Source organism: Myotis yumanensis, unplaced genomic scaffold (assembly GCF_028538775.1).
Source record: "Myotis yumanensis isolate MYYU_CA2020_CCGP unplaced genomic scaffold, mMyoYum1.0.hap1 SCAF_7, whole genome shotgun sequence".
Lineage (NCBI taxonomy): Eukaryota > Metazoa > Chordata > Mammalia > Chiroptera > Vespertilionidae > Myotis > Myotis yumanensis.
In genome coordinates this window covers 56,439,186-56,460,623 of record NW_027223758.1, presented here as the reverse complement: position 1 = coordinate 56,460,623, position 21,438 = coordinate 56,439,186, and the positions used below count along the sequence as shown (strand labels likewise).

General features: G+C 41.6%; 1 protein-coding gene across 1 annotated transcript; it reads right to left on the bottom strand.

Annotated features, from left to right (window-relative positions):
• Window positions 1-506: 506 nt before the first annotated feature.
• CLUL1 (clusterin like 1) lies at window positions 507-19,570 on the bottom strand. Its single transcript, XM_070420547.1, has 7 exons — window positions 19,465-19,570; window positions 18,189-18,337; window positions 13,709-13,876; window positions 11,461-11,890; window positions 6,797-6,934; window positions 3,233-3,447; window positions 507-695 (listed from the first exon to the last, which is right to left on the bottom strand). Exons 1-7 carry the CDS (start codon window positions 19,568-19,570, stop codon window positions 507-509), a joined length of 1,395 nt encoding a protein of 464 aa, XP_070276648.1.
• Between the last annotated feature and the right edge of the window lie 1,868 nt (window positions 19,571-21,438).

Sequence of the window (21,438 nt, the reverse complement as noted above, 5' to 3'; positions counted from 1 at the left end):
CATCAATCAGTTGCCTCCCACACCTACTGGGGATAGAACCTGCAACCTAGCCATGTGTCTGGACCAGGAATTGAACTGGCAATCTTCTGGTGTACAGGACAATGCTTCAACCAACTGAGCCACCTAGCCAGGACTGTAGGGGGGAGGGGGAGAACTTTTAATCAAATTTAGATTATTCCTTAGGATTGATTCCAGAAGTGGAATTATTGTATCAAAAAGAAACCTTATGGTTTTTGACATGCATAGACATGCAGCTTTTTAAAAAGGCAGAAACAATTTATATTCCCGCCAAGAACATATAAGAATTCCCATTTCATCACATTCCTATCGGATCTTTGTATATTTTTTTTCTAATCTGCAAATTTGATAGGCAAAAACATGCTATTTTGTCTTTGTTATTAATGAGGTTGAGCATATTTTCCAGTTATTTTAAAACTAGTTTTGTTTTTTTCCTTTTATGAATCATCTATGTCTGTTAACAAAGCATTCCTAATCAGACACTCTGCTTACCAAGTTTTAAAATGTTCCTTAAGATGCTGTACAGCTTTTTCCAGCACGTAGCTAACAAAGTTAGAACTCTCAGAACTTCCTTCAAGAGGGATCTTGAGTGTGACATTGGGGGAAGGCAGAATGCTTAAGTCTATCATTGTTTCATCTTGTTTGGAAACGTTTCCTTGGTGAACACCTGGAACTACCTGAGAAGAAGGATTAAACAGTAAAAGATCACTGAATCCCAGTGCACAGTCAGGATTAATTTAATACCACATTAGTCAGGATAAGATAGGTTGTGTTGAGGTAACAAATTTGCCCCAATATTCCAGCGATTTCATACCACAAAAATTATTTCTCACTCATGCAACATGTCCATATGGGCTCTGTACATAGACACTCAGAGCCCTCATTGACAGAGGTATGTCATCTCCTAGCTGTAGCATATGGAACACGTGGCTTTCTTTGTGGCCTCAGTAGAGAAAGAGACCCTTCACTATATCTCAGACTAGAGATAACACTTGCCGTTTTGTCCACATTTCCTTGGCCAGAACTTGCCACCTGGCACCACTTAACTGTAAGAGAAGCTGGAAATGTGAGTGAGCAAATGGAACATTTGGTGAGTGTGACTGACTGTGCCACAAACATTAACATGATGCACCAAGTTTTATACATGTGTGTGTGGTTTTTATAAGAACCAGTAATCTGAAATGCATGATAGTTGCTGTCTTAATGAATTCTCAAGTGCATACACTTTGACTTTAACACTTTAAATTTTTCTGATATGCAACTTGATGTAATCTTAAGAGAACTATTTGACATTTTTTTTCAAATAAAATCCCTTATAAATAAATTAAAGCAAAATATTAAGCAACCTGGGCATGTGCCCTGACCGGGAATTGAACCAGTGACCTTTTGGTTCATGGATCGATGCTCAACCACGAGCCACACCAGCCTGGTGAGGTGAAACTTTTAAGGGGATGAGGCAAGTGAGATTGAGAAGAGGGAGAAGCCAGTTGAGGATGTGGCCTCAGGTGACCTCTATCCACAGCCTGATCCTGCAGGGAGCTCTGGAGCATAAGTAGGCCCAAGGACAACGCTTTGGAGAAGGTGCAGGCTGAGCAGTTAGCAGCAGCACCTGCCGGAGCTGGTAGCTGGATCCCCAGAGATCGAGACAGGTCACCAGCATTACATGCTGCCCAAAATATTGCATCTTCAATGACTCTGTCCAGTGATTTTTGTATCCAGGTCTTTTTAGGAACCTGTCAATACTGACCTCACCAGGAATTGCTAACCTGCCTCCTTTGTTTATTAATGTAATGTGTGTGGCAGAATAAGGGTAGTCAGGAAAGAAATGTAGTCACTGTTATATATCCTGTAAAAGGAGTTACTGCCCTAACCGGTTTGGCTCAATGGATAGAGCGCTGGCCTGTGGACTCATAGATCCCAGGTTTGATTCCCGTCAAGGGCATGCACCTTGGTTGCGGGCACATACCCAGGAGGGAGTGTGCAGGAGGCAGCTGATCGATGTTTCTCTCTCATCGATATTTCTAACTCTCTCTATCCCTCTTCCTTCCTCTCTGTAAACAATCAATAAAGTATATTTTAAAAAAAGGAGTTACTGATTAAATATGAGAGACATAGTATAAATCCATGGCAATATGTTTTTATGTAAAGGTATATGTTTAATTGTCAAGGTGATTTAGCAGATTATTATGTAAAAACCTAATAAGAGCTATAATTTACAGAACTCTTGCTTTGTATAAGGAACCTATACTAATCGCTTTACAGATGTACATTTTAAAGTAGCTATTATTAGTCCCATCTTTCAGGTAGAAAAACTGAGGCCTGGAGAAGTTGAGGAATTTTCCCAAATTTACTCAGCTGGCTAGTTTCTGAGTTAGCTTTTGAACTCAAGTTGCTGAATCTGATTCTTCTCTCTTAAAGTCGATATTGACCAAGTTTTATTTATTTATCCTCACCAGAGGATATTTTTCCATTGATTTTTAGAGAGAGTAGAAGGGAGAGGGAGAGACAGAGAGAAACATCGATGTGAGAGAGACACATTGATTGGTTGCCTCCTGCACGTACCCCAACCAGGGCTGGGGAACCTGCAACCAAGGTATGTGCCCTTGGCTGGAATTAAACCCGGGACCCTTCCGTCTGTGGGCTGATGCTCTATCCACTGAGCCAAACTGGCTAGGGCAGTGATGGCGAATCTATGACACGCGTGTCAGAGGTGACACGTGAACTCATTTTTTTTGGTCGATTTTTCTTTGTTAAGTGGCATTTAAATATATAAAATAAATATCAAAAATATAAGTCTTTGTTTTACTATGGTTGCAAATACCAAAAATTTCTATATGTGACACGGCACCAGAGTTAAGTTAGGGTTTTTCAAAATGCTGGCACACCGAGCTCAAAAGGTTCGTCATCACTGGGCTAGGGCATATTGGCCAAGAGTTTCTTCAAGGTTACTTGTATCAGTTATAGCACCAAAGCTCTAAGCAGAATTGGCCATCTCTAGATTACCAAGTATTTTGTGTTTTAAATTGGTTTTCTTTCTAGAGTTTTCTGTTTTCTAAAGACCACGTGCACTACATTATATCAGGTTAGCCTGAATACAACCACAATGAAAACATGAATAGCCTCTTACAGTTTTTTTTTCCCAAATACACAAATCAACAGAAAAATCAACGTATGCACATGTAACCTCCATATCTGTTCTTGGGTCCTCCATTACCTTTCTGGAACTGAAGGTGTTCTCAGTTCCTAGAGTCTGGTTTGCCAGTTCAGCCACCCAGCCAAATTCCTCTCTCATCTTCTCCATCAGATACGCAGTGTCCTCCAGATGATGTTGAGTCACCTGGAGAATCTGCACGTACTGCTGATCCGATATGTTGACCAACTTAAGGGCCTCATCTACTTCTGTGTGTAGTTCGGGTACATCAGGACAGTCTAACAAAGAAGAAGGTAATGCGGTAAAGGAAAAGGTCCATGACATTTGGAGTTAGGTGACGTGAGTCTAAATCCTAGCCCGTTAGCTTTCTATTTCCGGCCTTTTGACCTTGAATGAGTTTTCAACTAAGTAAAATGGGTGGGAATGAAATAATGTAAAGTGCCTGATCACGCGGTGTACAATGTAGACTTAACGGATGTTACTCTTCCTTTTCCTTCTTTCTGTGCTGTCTCCGAAAGCCATTAGGGCTGCTCACTGATATTCTGATCAGGACACGTGGGGGAACACACTTCCTGCCACCTTGAAGTCGAGCACAACCTTCTTCAAAGAGATGTGTCTCACTTCGGGAGGAAGCCTTTGAGAACAGTTTGGGATTTATCATGTTCCCTGTGGTGGAGGCTCTGTCATCCTAGTGAGGAGATGTGGAGCAGGACCTCGCTCAAACTGTAACTGGCACGCTGTAGAGTGAGAAATACTAGTAAACCTTTTTGTTTACAAGCCACTAAGATCCTCCAGTTCTTTGTTATTATTGCCTAACAGCCCATCCGAACTGTAACAGTGTTATAGGAACTTATATAGGTGTGCTGATGAGTGGGTTAATATTGTGTAAAGATTATCTGTATACTATGGAAGTTTCCATGTGTTAGGGCATTTTAAATCATAAGAGATCGGTGTTGTGGAGAAAGACCAGTCTCGATAAACTGTCTTTTGCTGTTTACTAAAAAACTGTGCCTTCAGCAAGATAGGAGTGGGGAGAAATCCACCAATCAGAAGCCAGGTAACTACCTCATCTCAGGTCTTAAACATCCTTTATTAGTTCTTTTATTATTATTTTTTAATCCTCAGCTGAGGATATTTTCCCATTGATTTTTAGAGAGAGTGAAAGAGAGAGGAAAGACAGAAACACTTCAACTGGTTGCCTCCCACATGAGCCATGACAAGGGCCCGGGCCCGGGCCCGGGCCCAGGAGGAGCCTGCAACCAAAGTACATGCTCTTGACAGTTGAACCCGGGACCCTTTGGTCCTCAGGCCGACGCTCTATCCACTGAGCAACCCGGTTAGGGCTATTGGTTCTTTCTGATACAAAGTTATAACCCAAGGTTACCTGGGGCCTCATACCTCTGCAGATTATTTTGGGATCTGTAGGAGAGGGAGACCTTTGTACTTGTAGGTAAATACAAGTGTATAGTGTATGTTTGAAAAGTTATCCAAGAAACTATTATGAAAACAAAGTGAGTCACAGATAACAAGATACAGTATACATTTGAAAGGACCTATGGATATCCTTTTAAAGTGTCTTCATTTGCAATTTCAGTTATATTTTAGAATAGTGATATAAAGATTTTTTTAATTGTGGGGGGAAGGTGGTGATTTCCCTCGTGATCTTAGGCAAGCAGATTTCTACGAGGGACGCTCATTTACTCCCTTTGAGAGTGCCTGGGTGGGCGAGGATGGCCCCATGCACATTTCGGGGTCCTCAGCTGGCACCTCTCATCTTCCAGAAGGCCAGCCGGGGCTTTTCCACAGCGTGATGCATAGGTTTCTGACAGCAAGAGGACAACCCTTCGTGTGCAAGCACATTTCAACCCTCCACTTGGGTCACATTTGCCAGGATCTCGTTGCAAATACCTTTTTCTAGTTTTATTAAGAAAGGACTGACATATATCACTTTATAAATTTAAGGTGTACAGCATGATGGTTTGATTACATATATTCCGAAAGGATTCCTGCATTATGTTTAGTTAATGTCCATCACCTCACATAGATACAGGAAAGGGAAAAGAAAATGCTCCTGTGGGAGAACTCTTAGAATCTACTCTCTTAACAACTTTCATATAAGCCATAGAGCAGTGCTAACTAGACATCATGTTGTCCATTACATCCCCAGCACTTATTTATGATACAACTGGAAGTTTGTACCTTTTAACCACTGTCCTCCAACCCCTTCCCCCATCATCTGTATTAGTGTATGACAATCAGAGATTATTCACTAAAGCTTCTAACTGGATGAAAGGAGGTTAACGATGAAATGTTTGAATGGGACTGTTTTTGTAAGTGGTTGGTATATTACTGTGTGTTTTTCTCTTATGAAAGCTTCTGTTTCTGTGTGCAGTCTCACACTATGACTTAAAAAACAGACACTTGAATAATGAGCATCATTACCATGTCAGACATCTTATCGGGTCCTCAGAACATCGGTACGAAGGAGCTATATTGAGAGACCCAGTTAGCAATTCAGAAAAAATAAGGCCGTCCTGGCTCTAACAAAAAAGGTCCCGTTCATATTCAACCTCTTACTCCAAGCCCCTAGCCACGATTTTTAGAATGTCCTTCCTGTAGGGCTTTGGCAAACAGAAGCACCAGAATCAAAAGCTCTTCTTGGCTTTTGTAAGAAATTTTGTGTTCAGGTCCTAGTAGGGTGACGGAGCAACTTTATTTTATTTTTTTATTTAATTCTCACCCGAGGATATTTTTCCCATTGATTTTCAGAGAATGGAAGAGAAAGGGAAAGACAGAAATATCAAACCCGGGATCCTTCAATCTGCAGGCTGAAGCCACTGAGTCAAACTAGCTAGGGCCAAAGGAGCAACTTTCCTTCCCGGAAGTACAGGGAGGGGAGGGAAGGGAGAAGGGAGCAGTGTGGGGTCCTGTGCGCAGGGCAGAGGGTTTCTCTCCGGGGGTGGAACAAAGGCCATGTCAGATCTGGGAGAGCAAAGTCTGCTTGGGGCTTGTGAGGAGCAGCCACTTCCCATTTTTAAATACCAATTAGTAATTAACCTGCCAAATGGGAAAAGTTAGTGCCACTTTCAAAAAGAAAAGAGAAATCACTTGGCTAAAACTTTGCTTTCTTAAGGGGAAGATTGCCTTCATCGGTGGGGTTTCTTTCCTTCCTTCCTTCCTTCCTTCCTTCCTTCCTTCCTTCCTTCCTTCCTTCCTTCCTTCCTTCCTTTTCTCTCTCTCTCTCTCTCTCTCTCTCTCTCTTTCTTTCTTTCTTTCTTTCATATTTTCTTTCTTTCTTTTTGCAGCAAGAAAGAAGGAGTTGTCCTCATTTGTTCCTAGTTCTCTTTTGCACACAGTTGTGTTGGTTTGGTCTTCAACTATAAAACCTTGCACAGGAACAGGGAGGGAATTTTAAAAAGGGAAAGAGTGATTTTACCTACTTTTCAATAATAGAAGTTTATAAACTACACTGAGTACCTCCATCTGGAGATGAGCTCGCTAAAAAAGTGCTTGAAGGGAAGCAAATAAATCCACGATGCTTGTAAAAGTGAGTTGTTGTTTTGTTGTTGTTGTTTTTACCTCTGACCAGAACACTATTGAAACCCTGAGAAAATAATAATTATTTACCTTCCCATAGATAATCCTGACACTTTTGGCATCTTGCATGACAGTGGAAACATTCTGACGAATTCTGGCCAAGTTCTCCACACGGTCCTCTGTCCCGCACAGGCACTGTCTTTGAACTCAGGCCTCCAGGGTCAGCGTCTGCAGGTAACACAGCATTTACACGTCAGTGTCATTACAGTCTGCGCTTCCAGGGAGTGGATAACAATGCCATTTCTTTTTCTTACTGGTGCTTTCAAAATCGTCTTCCTGTACTTAATCATAGGAGTGCATGTTGGTGCAACCACATGCTAAGACAATTTGACATCTATTGAAAGTTGCATATATCCTCTAATGCAGCAATCTCATTACAAATTATTATTACTCATCATTATGAATACACTCCCTTTGCCCCACCCCCAGAAAGAATTTTATTTTCTGGAAGGAATCATGAGGAATTATTAATGGTAACTGTTGTTCAGGGAGAGACTCTTGATGGGGTAGGAAAGGACAGCTTTCATTAATTTTGTTTCTTTGTATATATGAATTCTTTTAAATTTAGCTTATTTTTATCACTATTATTTCTGATGTCAGTGGGGTTAACTAAATAGGGGATTGTGCCTGGCTGGAGTGGCTCATTGACCTATGAACCAGGAGGTCATGGTTCCATTCTGGGTCAGGGCATATGCCTGGGTTGTGGGCTCAATACCCAGTGTGAGGCGTACTGGAGGCAGCTGATCAATGATTCTCTCTCATCATTGATGTTTATGTCTCTCTCTCTCCCCCTCTGCCTTCCTCTCTGAAATCAATAAAGATATATTTTTAAAAAAATAGGGAATTGTAAGCTACTTTTCTCTTTAGATTTGTATTTTAAAATTTTAATAATTATTTTAATTTTTAAAGCCATATTGCGAAATATGTTGTAGTTTCAAAGATATTAAAAATGTCTGTTTCTTGTCCAGTCAGCATGGCTCAGTGGTTGAGCGTCAATGTGTGAACCAGGAGGTCATTGTTTGATTCCCGGTCAGGGCATGAGCCCGGGTTGCAGGCTAGATCCCCAGTGTGGGGCATGCAGGAGGCAGGCGATCAGTGATTCTCATCATTGATGTTTCTATTTCTTTCTCTCCCTTCCTCTATGAAATCAATTATTTATATATATATATATCCAGCACATTAAAATATATGTATTTTAAATGTCTGTTTCTTGCCTAGCTGGCATGGCTCAGTGGTTGAGCATCGACCTATGAAACAGGATGACAAGATTCGATTCCTGGTCAGGGCACATGCCTGGATTGTGGGCTCAATCCCCAGTAGTGGGGGTGCAAGAGGCATTCGATCAGTGATTCTCTCTCATCATTGATGTTTCTATCTCTCTCCCTCTCCCTCTCCCTTCCTCTCTGAAATCAATTATATATATATATATATATATATATATATATATATATATATTAAAAAGGAGCAAAGTTCAAAATGTCTTCTCATTAGATGGATTTTCTAGAGGCCATAGGTTTACTTTTCACTTACCATCTGTCCAGAAAAGTGGTGGAAACCACATGTAAATACCCTCCAGCCCCTGCCTGCCTATCCTATATAAGAAAACCCTAATATGCAAATTGACTGAACAGTGGAATGACTGCTCTCTATGATGCACACTGACCACCAGGGGACAGATGCTCAATGCAGGAGCTGCCCCCTGGTGGTCAGTGTGCTCCCACAAGGAGAGCGCTTTTCATCCAGAAGCCAGGCTCATGGCTGGTGAGTGCAGCAGCGGTTGTGGGAGCCCCTCCCGCCTCCACAGCAACACTAAGGACTCCTCGGGGGATGTTCACCTGCCGGCTTAGGCCTGCTCCCCACGAGTGGGCCTAAGCTGGCAGTTGGACATCCCCCAAGGAGTCCCAGACTGCGAGAGGGTACAGGCGGGCTGAGGGGACCCCCACCCACCCAGTGCACAAATGTTGTGCACCAGGCCTCTAATTTTTAATAAATAGCCTCATGTGTTCTGGGAAGAGAATGTTTACTTTGTTGAGGTTGCTGCATACCATCTGGTTAGGGTAGGGTTACTGGAGAAAGAAGAGTATAAAGGTATAACACTGGCTATTTTGTTTTTGTTTTTAATTTTTGCATTTATAGGGGACCCTGGATCTTCAAGTTACCACTGAGGTGAAGGTGGTTTGAGGGGCAGGGAGAAGGGGTCCAGGAGCCAGCTGAGAGTAGGGGCTGGTGCCAGAGTGTGTGAATGGGGAGGACCCTCTTGCAGACTGGTGGAAACGCACATTCTGAGTTGGTGGTGGAGGAGGGAGTTGCAGTGGTTGGGAGATTGTTTAGATTTCAACGGTCTGAGTTACTAGTACTCTTGTGCACATTTGAATGTAGCAACTCATGTGTAAGATTGCTACAGAAAGTGAAAGCTAGGGTAGGAGGAGGGCATAATTTTGTTTCAATGAACATGTTCTTTATCGTTGGACTGTTATTCCAAGACAATTGATAGCTACATAAAAATGCAGGCAAAACTTATCCAATATCATCCCCGCATTGATATACTTAGTGTGTTGTCCTTATGTTGTCCTGAATATTTGGTGAACTTGGAATCTCAGAATGGAATACCAGATGAAACACCTGACTTACCAGAAAAGTCCACCAGACCCTGAAATAGAACCTGATGACAATTCCAGTAACGATGGCTATTCTCTCAAGGAACAGTGGGACGGGAAGGATGTAATGCCTGTTTTCCTGGCTGCAGTTTCTGACGGTGTGAGGGAAGCCCCTCCTCCATAGAGGCCTGCTATGCAATGTCAGGGCAACTTGGAGAATTTGATTCAAATGTTGCCAGCGACAGCTGATATAATTGGAAAATAGTCAGCTAGAAGGAGCCCCTTTTTTCCTACATACAAAAGTCTGTATATAATTAATATATACAAGCTGATGAGTTTGGAAATAAGTATGCACGCATGCAATCATCCTCACAATCTATGTCATAAAATTATCCATCAACTCAAAAAAAAAATTCTGCTCTCTTATTTATTATGATCATTATTATTGTTGTTATTATCAACAACTCTTAATATAAGAGCTACCCTCTTAGCAATTTTTCAAAGTGTCCAATAGAGTATTGTTAACAATGGGCAGCATGCTATGCAATAGATCTCTGGGGCTTACTCATGGTTTACAACAGAAACTTTATTCCCTTTGACCAACACTTCCCCACTTCCCCTTCCATCCTGCACCTGGCTACCACCATTCTGCTCTTTGCTTCTAAGAGTTTGACTAGTTTAGATTCCGCATATAAGCTAGGGCATGCAGTATTTGTCCTTCTGTGTTTGGCTTATTTCATTCACTTCACATAATGCCCTCCCGGTCCATTCATATCGTCATGGTTTATTTTTCCTGCCAGAGGGGAGCAGCCTTTTACTTGGCCTAGTGGTCGGTAGGAAATAAGTCCAAGGAGACGCAGATCTCACAGTTGGCCCACGCGGCCACTCATTGCTGAGATGCTGCGTCCCAGCCGCTCTACAGAAGCCCCAAGACGCTTTCCCCTTCTGCCTTGAAACATAAAGCAGAATTGCCGAAACTGGTTTGGCTGAGTGGCTAGAGCGTCGGCCTGCGGACTGAAAGGTCCCAGGTTCGATTCCGGTCAAGGGCATGTACCTGGATTGCGGGCACATCCCCAGTAGGAGATGTGCAGGAGGCAGCTGATCGATGTTTCTCTCTCATCGATGTTTCTAACTCTCTATCTCTCTCCCTTCCTCTCTGTAAAAAAAAAAAAAATCAATAAAATATATTAAAACAACAACAACAACAACAACAACAAACATAAAGCAGAATTTTTTTCCCAACATGAACTATTAGGATGTTGGCATGAGCGATATTGGTAGAAGGCAATTCTTTTTTTTTTTTTTTTTTTTAAGTCCTTACCCAAGGATGTTTTTTTCCATTGATCTTGAGAGAGACTGGAAGGGAGGAAGGAGGGGGAGAGAGACACACACACATGGATTGGTTGCCTCCCCCACGCGCCCCTACTGGGGCTGGGGAACCTGCAACTGAGGTATGTACCCTTGACCGGGAATCAAACCCGAGACCCCCTCAGTTCGTGGGCCAAGGCTCTAACCACTTTGCCAACCGGCCAGGGCAGTAAAAGGCAATTCCTATCTTTTACAGAAATTCCTATTTCTGTAGTTTTGGGCTTGTCTGGGAGCATTTTCTGTGGTTTTGTGCATACATGTTATGACGTAAGGAATTACAGTAGTGATGCAGAGGAGGCCATGGAGGGCACTAAATATGACCTGGTTTTCTGTGACACTAGGCTTCTTACCACACTGGGAGTTGAGGAGACTGATTTTAAAGAAACTCCTGGATGTTCCAGCAGAATCGAGCTGAGCATCTACATGAGTCTTAATGAAGGAGGAAACCTCTTCCCCCGCGAAGTTCTCACCCCACCAGCATTTCCTTTTTCAGCTTTGAAACTTTGTTTTAATGACAGAACAGCCCCACAGAGCTCTGGAGGAGGATGGGAGAGGGATGGTGTTTGGCAGGTTTCAAAGCTTCTAAAAGGCTCTGAAACTTCGACTCTCCAGAAATTGCCACTCTCAGGAACATTGTACAAGGACTTAGAAATGTCTAGCATTCCCACAGCTAAATAAAACTTGACTTTAGCGTGAACATCTAAGTGAAAATAATCTTTTAATACTCGCCTTGGTGTTTTGGCGGGTCCTCCATGGCATTCCGTGTCTCAGTGACGGTGGTACTGAGACTTCGGTAAATGGAGAGAATGAAATCACAAAACAGCTGGAAGAGGCCGGGACCGTCCCAGCTCTGCACGAGATCAGCTTCTTTGGTTGGCTCTTTGAATAAAGCTGGGAAAACGTAAGGCTCGATTCCATCTGTATCTGACATGAAATATGACCGAAAAGCCTGGTCAAATTCTTGCTCCATCTGTTTGAAGACGTTAAAACTCCTGTTAAAGAGACATCTCACGTCCACGGTCAGTTGGCTGAACATGTGCTCTATCTGGGTCACTTGTGCATCTTCCTCCAGGACCTTTTCAGCAACAGGGAGCTCTTTTTCCTTCTCTTCATGGAGAGGAAACAGGAATTGATATATCTTCCTAAAAAACTGTCCAATCTGTGGGGTTGGGGACAGAAATGGAATAGAATTTTATTTTCTTTCTGGGCTATTTTTTTTATTGTAAATTTTAAAGTAAACTGACAGTAGTTCTAAGTCAAGAACAAATCTGGGCAAACTAGGAACAGGTAATTCAATGGAAGGTAATTTATTAACACTCTTGTACGGGCTTTGGCTTTGACGCTGGAAATAGGATCTGAAATTCCTTTTGGTTTATGTTTGCCTATCAAAGGCCTAACAAGGCCAAGTTTTCAAGATTGTTGGCAAGCCACAGGCTGGCGGTGGTTGGCATGCCGTGGTCCAAAGGTCACAAAGAAGGCTCTGGTCTCACCTCTATCTTTGTATCTTAGTTCTTCTCTTTTCCCCTTCGGTGGAATATCATTAGTGTCTTTATGTTCTCCTCTTTCTCTTCTCATCAAAACATTCACACAGAAGTGTAGATGCCTAGTACCGCTAAACAGGTTATTTAGCATGGTTACTCGTTTGCAGTGAGCAAAGCCCTCATAGCTGTAGTGAACGGAATGACGCTCTAATTATAGAACTCCCTGCTCCTTGGGAGGAGTTTCCAGCAGTCACACCATGTCCTACTTCATCTATGGGACAGCTAAGTTTGTGCCAGAACATATGGCCTTTATGTGATAGTGAGATGGCTGCTACGTTGCGTGTTATGGAACCTATCAACTACCGAACATCACTGCTGTAGCATCTCACTGCGGTTCAAAGAATTCTCCAGAAATTCTTAGAGGACTCATGCCTTTCTCAAAAAGTAATCTGGGTGGGTCGTCTGCCTCTCCCTCTGCCAGCTTCTGTTTACCTGAATCCATTTACAAAAGCAAAACTTTAAAGAGCCAAGAAATGTTCATGAGACCACACAACCGGCACAGATAGGAACGGTCTCCCAACCTCCTGACTTCCCGCCAGTTCTTACTCCACCATCTTCTGGTGTATTCGAGAGTGGCAATAAAAACAGAGCAGATGCAATTAACAGTGGAGGCAAATTAACTTGGCATATGATCATCCTAAGGGTTGTTCCCTCTATAATTGGGTATGGCACTGCCAAGCCAGGAGCACACTCTAATTAGTGCATGCTCTAATATGCAGAGGGAAATTTCACTCCATTTCATATTCAACTCACTTCATGAAGAAGAAGGGAAATTCAGGCCAATAGAGTAGGAGACTTTTGTGGGGCAGAGCTCATCGTATTCAGGTCACCTCCCTCTGCGATTCCCTCTGCCCAGAAGATAGCCACAGGGGACAAAAAAGAAAACATGCCAGTCCTATAAGACATGCATGGGTAGGCTCAAGGGGAACACTAGTCTGTGTGTGTGTGCACATGCATGTGCAAGCTCCAATGGAGGGCAAGCCCATTGAAGGAGAGATTCAGGAGGCAGAGAACGTCTTCAAATGTTTGGCCTCCAGGGGAAAAAATTAAAGCAGCTTGAAATGCAATTCAGCAACATTTATTGGATATCTATAATGCTTTAATGAAGATAAATGGAGTATGGTCCCTGCCTTTCTAGAGCTTACAATCTAGTGGGAATGTGTTCACAAATAATACATACAAGGCAGACAGCGTTAGGGTTTCATTCACACAGTGTCATCAAAGGGAGGGACAAATACTGAATGGCTGTTCTAACTTATAAATTGTGCAGACCAGGCAAATCATACATAAGCATGAATGTTAGATTCTAGATTGCAAAAGGCCAATATCATATCAGGCATCTCTATTCTAAGTATTAATATAAATTAAAATTTTAAAAGTAAGTTGAAGAAGATACCTTAAAAACTTTAAAATCGTAAACTCTTTTATTCCCTTACCACATTTCCCATAGAGGACCAACTAGGTTGGTGGGTTGTATAAAATCTCACGCAGTCACTTTGCAAGCAAGACTTGCATTCGTCCCAGGAATCTGTCAAAGACTCCTGGCACAGCCTTTCTTCCTCTTCCAGATGTTCTTGAACTTCGTTCATAAGTTTCAGGGCCTCCTAATTAAAAAGTGGAAACAAACATCCTATTTGCATTTCATGACTCTATGTATACTTTAGTTGATTTCACTCTTTAAAAATACCCCAATTCTAGACTACTTCTTCATTCCTTCTTCGGGCCCCTGGCAGCAGACAGATCTACCCCAAAGAAAGCTTTCTCTTCGATTAAGGGCACTGATGGGTTCCTACTGAAGACCGTGAAGAGCTTACCCACCTGTTCATCTATTCACTCACTAGGTATTTACTGAGTGCTTGCTATGGGACAGACATTACTAGACGCAGTCCCTAATTTGGGGAACAACGGTAACAAGTTTACTCGTCTGTCTTCATATCTAGTTCTTGAGGGCTGTAGAAGGTAGTTTTAAGGCTTAGAAAACTGACACATTAATCTATTTCAGTTATGCCGCCTTTAATTTTTGTAAGTTTTTAACGCTGCAAGAAAGTGCAGGTCTTGTATATCAGATCAAGTCTTCCTATTCATAATTCTCATTGTGGGGATGCTGTACGTTTTGCACCTTCATTCTTCTTGTCCATATCCCGAGCACGCCCCCTTGTGGCGACTTGCTGCACTTGGCCAGTCCCGCTCTGGGTGGTGAGGAGCCCAGCAGAAGTGACACAGTCCCTAAGAACTTCAGCCCTGTCCCCTGAGCTCCTCTCAGGCTGCCCCCCCGCCCGTCCCCTGGCCTCCCTACCAGCGCGGATTTCTGACGGCAGGCTCCCTCCAGGCCCGAGGTGTAGTTCGCAGGAATTATGGGGAATAATGGACCCAGCCGTTAGAAGACAGCGGCAGAGCTAAGGGCCACTCCCCTAAGTGAAAACTACACGAGGAGGCAGTTTTTGTGCTTAAAAATAATTTAGTGTGTGTCTTCAACTAGTGAAAAAACAAGAATTCACCCTTTTCTGGCATAGGAAGCCCAAAGAAACACCTGGGCACTGACGATCTTCGGCATCTCCTTTGTTGGGCCTGCTCAGCTGCCCTCATGGCAGGATTCCGAGGCTAAGCCACATTTGCTGTGTCCCACATTAGGACGGGCAGGGCCCCGCCTACTAAATGTACCTTGTGACCCAGACAGGGTTTTCTTATCTCCTTTGCAGAGCAGCTCTAGAACCCTACATCTTCTCGCGGGAGGGTGCCTCACCTTGACAGGCAGCGATACCACCAGCTTTTCTCAAGTCCCAGTTTTAAATATTCTGCTCGCTGTCATCATAAATCTAAATCCCAATATTTCCAATTCCAAACTACAGTCACTGCCCTTGGGCAAATAGGAATTAAAAATAGGATCTACCTTTTAAGGTTTTGTATTAAGTGAGATAAGCAAGCAAGGCGTTAAGCAAGTTATTTGTAGTATTTCCTAGTTTTCTTCCACTGGCCCCCAAGTGCATAACAAAAACTGATACCGAATCACGTCCCAAGTTTTGGCAGTGAAATGTTGCCATGGAGGAGGTAGCTCTCTGTTTTAGGAATGTCCTGCCCATCCCTTCCATTTCCCCCTAAATGTCTCACCCACTGACAGTCCATATCAATTCCTGTAATTTACAGCTTATTAAAGTCCCATCTGAACCTGGAGTGGGGGCAAACTAAGTCACTAGGATTTTCAGTTTAGTAAGTTTCCGATGTTCTCACTAAACATTGATCGGAAGGGACTGAGGAGGGGGGTTGATATGATGCTGGGTCAACTGAGGATGGTTGGTGCTCAGTACTGGGATATGGGGGGCACCAATCCCATATATACCAATTCATAGTTTGTCTAAAGTCTCCCCTATTCTAGGTTTAAAGTAATTTTAGGAGACTTAAGGTTAAACAAGTTTTTCTTTTAAAAGATTAACTTTTTAAATTGAGTGTCCAGATCTTAAGAGTGTGATTCAATGAATTTTTATACAATAAAGAAAAATTAAAATTTTATGAGTCCTAGGATTCTTTAGGGCCAGAACTGAAACCAACCCCTGCTTACTTGACCCACCCTAACTGGAGCATTCTCTTCATAGAACTACACCCTGGGCTTGCCAGGAGGCTGGGCAAAGGGGTAAAAACAAAGCCACTGGGGCCCACAGGCAAAGCACCAGCCATTCACGACAGTGTTGGGTTAACCTGTTAACATCTCGAACCACACTTTCCTCATTTGTAAATGAAAGTAATGTTTTACCCAGGTTTTGGAAGGATTACTAGTATATGTGATAATGTTTTATTTCATTTTATTTTTAAAAATACATTTTTATTGATTTCATAGAGGAAGGGAGAGAGAGAGAGAGATAGAAACATCAATGATGAGAGAGAATCATTGATTTGCTGCCTCCCACACTGTGGACGGAGCCTGCAACCCGGGCCTGTGCCCTGAACAGGAATCACACCGTGACCTCCTGGTTCATAGATCGCCGCTCAACCGCTGAGCCACGCCGGCCGGGCATATGTGATGATGTTTTATGCATGGCCTGTAAGTGACATTTGGTGTCATTAGTCCCGGAGGCCAGGCTCACAAGCCCACCAGGGAAGAGTGAAGCTCGGAGGCTTGCTTCCACATTTTCCTCAGGAAGGAGTTATTTTTCATTTCCTAAAAATCCTTTGCTTGCTGCCAAAAGGAAGGAGGGCTTTCAGCTGCTGGTCAGGCAACCTCCTTTCCTTGCTAGGGACCGGCAGGATGTGGGGGTGGCGGTGTGGTGACAGGCCACCGCAGCTTGTCACACAGCCCCGCTCCAATAGCTCACTGGCCCGGAGGCCACCGTGCCGGGACGGGGAGAGAGTCCCAGCAGCCACCTGAGACTCGGTGGCCTCCACCTTCACAGGTGCAGGGAGGAAATACTAGAACTTCTACTTGTATTTTTTAAATTTAAAAATTGACTCTGGGGAGGAAAAATTGGGAGTTGTTTAATGAGTACAGAGTTTCAGTTTCGTAAGATGGAAAGAATTCTGGAGATTGGTTGCCCAACCACGTGAATGTACTTAACGCTACTGAACTGTACGCTTAAAAGGAATGAAGATGGTAAATTTTATATTCTGTGTATTTTACCACAGTTTTAAAATTATTTAATGAAAACACATTTAAAATGTAATTTCCTCTTAATGTTAACATTTAAAACGTTTCCTAAGTTCTGTTTGTTAAAATTTTGATCTCCTCTTTGACTTAAAGGGTAATACTGGAAAACAATTTTTAAAAAATGTTTTAATTGTTTTGAGTGTTATGTTAATGGTTAATGCTATTAAATTATGAGCCACGCAATGTCTATAATTTAGAAATGTATTGAGCTTCATAATCGTAACATATGGACAATTTTTAACATCTTCCATGGACATTTGAATATAATGTGTATGCTCTGTTGGCAAGGTACATGGCTTGAACCACAGCTGTCAGGTCAAGGTATTTGAATTAAAAAAAATGGTCGGGCTGATGTACTATTTCATACCCTGGTGCTCTGTTGTGTGCTGTGTCAGACCAGTGCATGAGGCCCTTGGCGTGTGAGGAGCCTGGGGGAGGGGGTCTCCACATCCCAGAAGCACTGACATTGGCGTCCCTTCTCTCTGTTCACTTGCAGCCAATTGCAATGAGTTGGGTTTCAGAAGACTCAGTTACATGATGGTTTTTATTGTCTGTTTTAACTAAACTAGTCCTCACTAACTGGACATGAGGCTAAAAACCCAGCAGATTATGAATAATCTCAGCTCAGCAAGACAAGAAGCAAATGGCAGAGCTGACACTTCTTCGTTCTGCGCTCTTTATCGGTGACAGATAAGAATCTGATGATTTAATTGAACCTGGCACATGGGCTAAAATATTTCAAAATATCTAGATTATTTGAAATACAAACTTACATTCCCCCTCCCCCCCCCCCCCAGCTAACCACGAACCTCATCCTAAGTGTATTTTGTGCCTTGAACTACTAGTAGGTGGTAGTAACTCATGTTTTTAATTTATAAATAAATTAATATGCATAATGTTTAGGAGTGAATGCTAACAAATATTTTAGGAATAGGGAGAGGAGATCAAAAAATTTTGCGGACCACTGATCTAGCCAAAAACTCTCTGAACACTTCTGACTCAATATCCTAACTCAGAAGGAACTAAGGATAAGGCATTTTTTAGAAAGCAGCATTCCCCAACAGAGATGAGTTCCCACAATTCCTGGGTCTGGAGCCCTGCAAAGGCCTATTCTACAAGGAATATGTTCTTTGAAGACATTTAAAATTTCTTCAATAAAAGCTACTCTCCAAAAAAACTCTATTATTAGGGAAAATAAATAAGTCATCAATTGCCCTTGTAAGTGCAATATTTATGGTCTACATATGTTTAAGAACAGATGTTATTTTCAATCACTGTACCTGTTTTTCCACTCTGCATTTCTTCAGGGTTGTCATTAGATTAGTATGTTCCTCCTCTCTCCTTTCCATCATGATTTTCATCTGCTTCATACCAATCAAAGCCTTCTTCACCTCTTCACCAACATCTGTATCTCCAGGCTCAGAAAAACCTAAAAGATACGTTGCTGCTTTTTTCTTTGAGATCCGATTAGATTACAGTGTATCTGTATCAAATACAATGAATTCACCCATTTTCCCCGTGTCTTCTAGATAGATATTTAATTGTCCTTTTATAGCATCAGACTCTGAAAGCAGATCATATTGAATTAGCTGTCAGCTGCCCCGTGGACCAGCTGCCGCATGGATCACACCTTCTGTTCCTCACTGCTGAGCTCCCAGACCACTCAGAGTTCATTTAACCTCAATGTTGCCATTTTACTCGGGGCCTGTTTTCATTTACCCATTTGATTTCTTTCACTTAAAGCGCAAGTGTGTTTGTATTATAGAAAAGCTTGAATTTTCTTCACAATTTATGTTAAATACCCAACTGGGAACCTCAAACCCAGTGAACAATTTCCCTTTCTCTCCGCTTCAATGACCTTCCCAGGAGGCATCAGACCTGGAAAGTATCTCATTTAATGCAAGATTCTTTAATAACCTGCTGGACATCTCTTACCCAATTTAATAATCCCTTAGTGAGTATAAAGTTCATTATAATTCTCTCCACAATAGCCAACGTGGCTTCCTAAAGACCTCATTCTTGCCTCCAAATTTAGATCTCCCCCCAAAAGCAACGTTTTAACTCACGAATTGTTCTAAGTGTTAAGTACCCCAAACATATATTATCAAGCAAAGGTCAGAAGTTAATGAACACAGACCAACCAGATTCAATGTCATTATAACCCATCCTCTCACTATCTCAAGAATAACTGCACAGAATACTTTAGTTGTTTAAATTTTTCCAATGCTAGAAAAGAATTTCACTGTTCATTAAAACCGTGCTTAGAGGACACCAAACATCTGGATGATACCAAGAAATGCAGTCAAAAAGTTGGCAAGTTTTATCTGTGTGATAGCAAACATCTGGATATAGGAATGTTCTCAGATACTCAATTGGAATTTTCTATTTTTATCCAGATGTTTGGCGTCACGTCTACTTGGTTTGAGTGCCTAGAGAACATCTCACCATGAAACCAGAAGGCCGTCATGAATACGGTTATCTCTCCACTGTAAATCACTGTAAGTGCCAGCCAGACATGCAAACAGGACACGGCACAGATAAAGAAACTAAACATACCCTTCGGGCTTCCATGGACAGCAGCTTTGTCCTTCCAAGTAGGTGCACAGCGACAATCTTTCAACCATGGCAGATACACAATAAACACCAGGAGTGGCAGCTTCATGTTCCCGCTGTTACTGCCAAGGAAAAATAAACCTGCATCTAATGCCTGCCATTGGGTTAGTTTCTGTTGGCATCCACTGAAAACACATGGTGACGCAAAGCATTTTTCTGTCAATTTTTCTTTATGACTTTAGACAATTCATAGGCCTGAGACATAGAAAACCTGAAATATAAATTATAAAAAATAAAGACAGCCCAGGCCTCCAGTTTGTTTACATTCTTTATGACAGTTAAATAAGGTCATCACCTGAAGTGCTTGAAATGTAAGGTAACGGAGAGTATGGCTCACAGCCCCATAGAATCCAAATTCCATTTTATTTCCTTATCAACAGTGAACTCCCCCAAACACAGAACTAGTTAAAATATACCAGAGAGATTTTCCCCCTCCAATTCTGAACCTCAAGTGAGTTTTCACCTAGATGGTTAAATACTTTTTTTAAAAAACAACTTTATCTTTTTTTATGAAACAAAGCAGCCGCACACATTTTCTCATAGTTATAAAACCCATCAATATATAAATCATTCATAGTTACATGTTTTTCTTCTTAGATAATAAATTTCCTTTTAGATTTAATTTCATATACATTAATTATAAACACTTAAAATGCAAATGGTTAAAACTTTACAAAGGAAAGTTAAGTGAATTAAAACAACTGTATGCTTTAATAAAGTTAAACCTATAAAACGTTAGATTACCTTAATTCTTCCCAAACACACACAAAAACCTTCCATTATTTAGTCAACATTAGGAATGTCTTTTAAATATATAATAATAAAATAACATCAGTACTAGTAGTTAAAAAGTTATCATATTTTACATACATCTACATCTATTATTTGAACTCTTCTCTTTCTATTATGACCCTATTTAGCAAATGAAACTTTTAAATATATTTACCACTAACTTTGCAGTATCTCTCCAGTGAGGTTACCACCAACTCCTTGAAGGACCTTCACTTTTCTCTAATTAATTTTCATCCGTGTCAGGGATTTAGCCTTGTTCTATGAATTTGATGACACAGTTTTTAATCCTATTAACCTAACATTTTGAGATTAAGAATATGGTTTAAAATTTGGTAGGACTTAGAAAGAAACGCTAGAGGGCGCACTGTGCACACGATCAGGAACAATGACCTCAAGTTACTTTATTTACACAAATGTTTTGGTAGGACTCATTAAAGCCATAAAAATATTTTTTTAGTTTGAAATTTATGATATGTATATTCCTATATAGACAAACAAATTTACTTTATTGGAAGCATAAGCAACAATATGAAAGAGAGTATGTAAACTCTTAGATAAGACACTGAAGATTATTTAGTTGTTTGGCATTTTTGGATTAGATGCAAACACATTTTAACTAGATAAAGTAAAAATTTAGCACATAAAAATGCAAGAGGCCCTGGCTGGTTTGGCTCAGTGAATAGAGTGTCAGTCTGCGGACTGAAAGGTCCCAGGTTCGATTCTGGTCAAGGGCATGTACCTTGGTTGTGGGCACATCCCTGGTGGGAGGTGTGCAGGAGGCAGCTGATCGATGTTTCTGGCTCTTTATCCCTCTCCTTTCCTCTCTGTACAAAATCAATAACATATATTTTAAAAAAATAAATTAGTTTAAAAAAATGCAATAGGTAAGTATTTCAGCCTCTCTACAATTTGGTAATTGATTAGCTGAACTGATAATGTGACGTCTTAGTAATTCATTTAAAAACAACTTAGTTGTTAGTCACCATAGCCAGGTATAGACTCTACAGCGATGGGTCCCTCTGGCTACTGAAATGTGAAGATTGTCTTGGGCCCCTATGAAGGTTCTGAGGGATTAGCCAATCCATAGTGATTACGTGCCCAGTACTTTCTAAGCGGGTTAAGTTG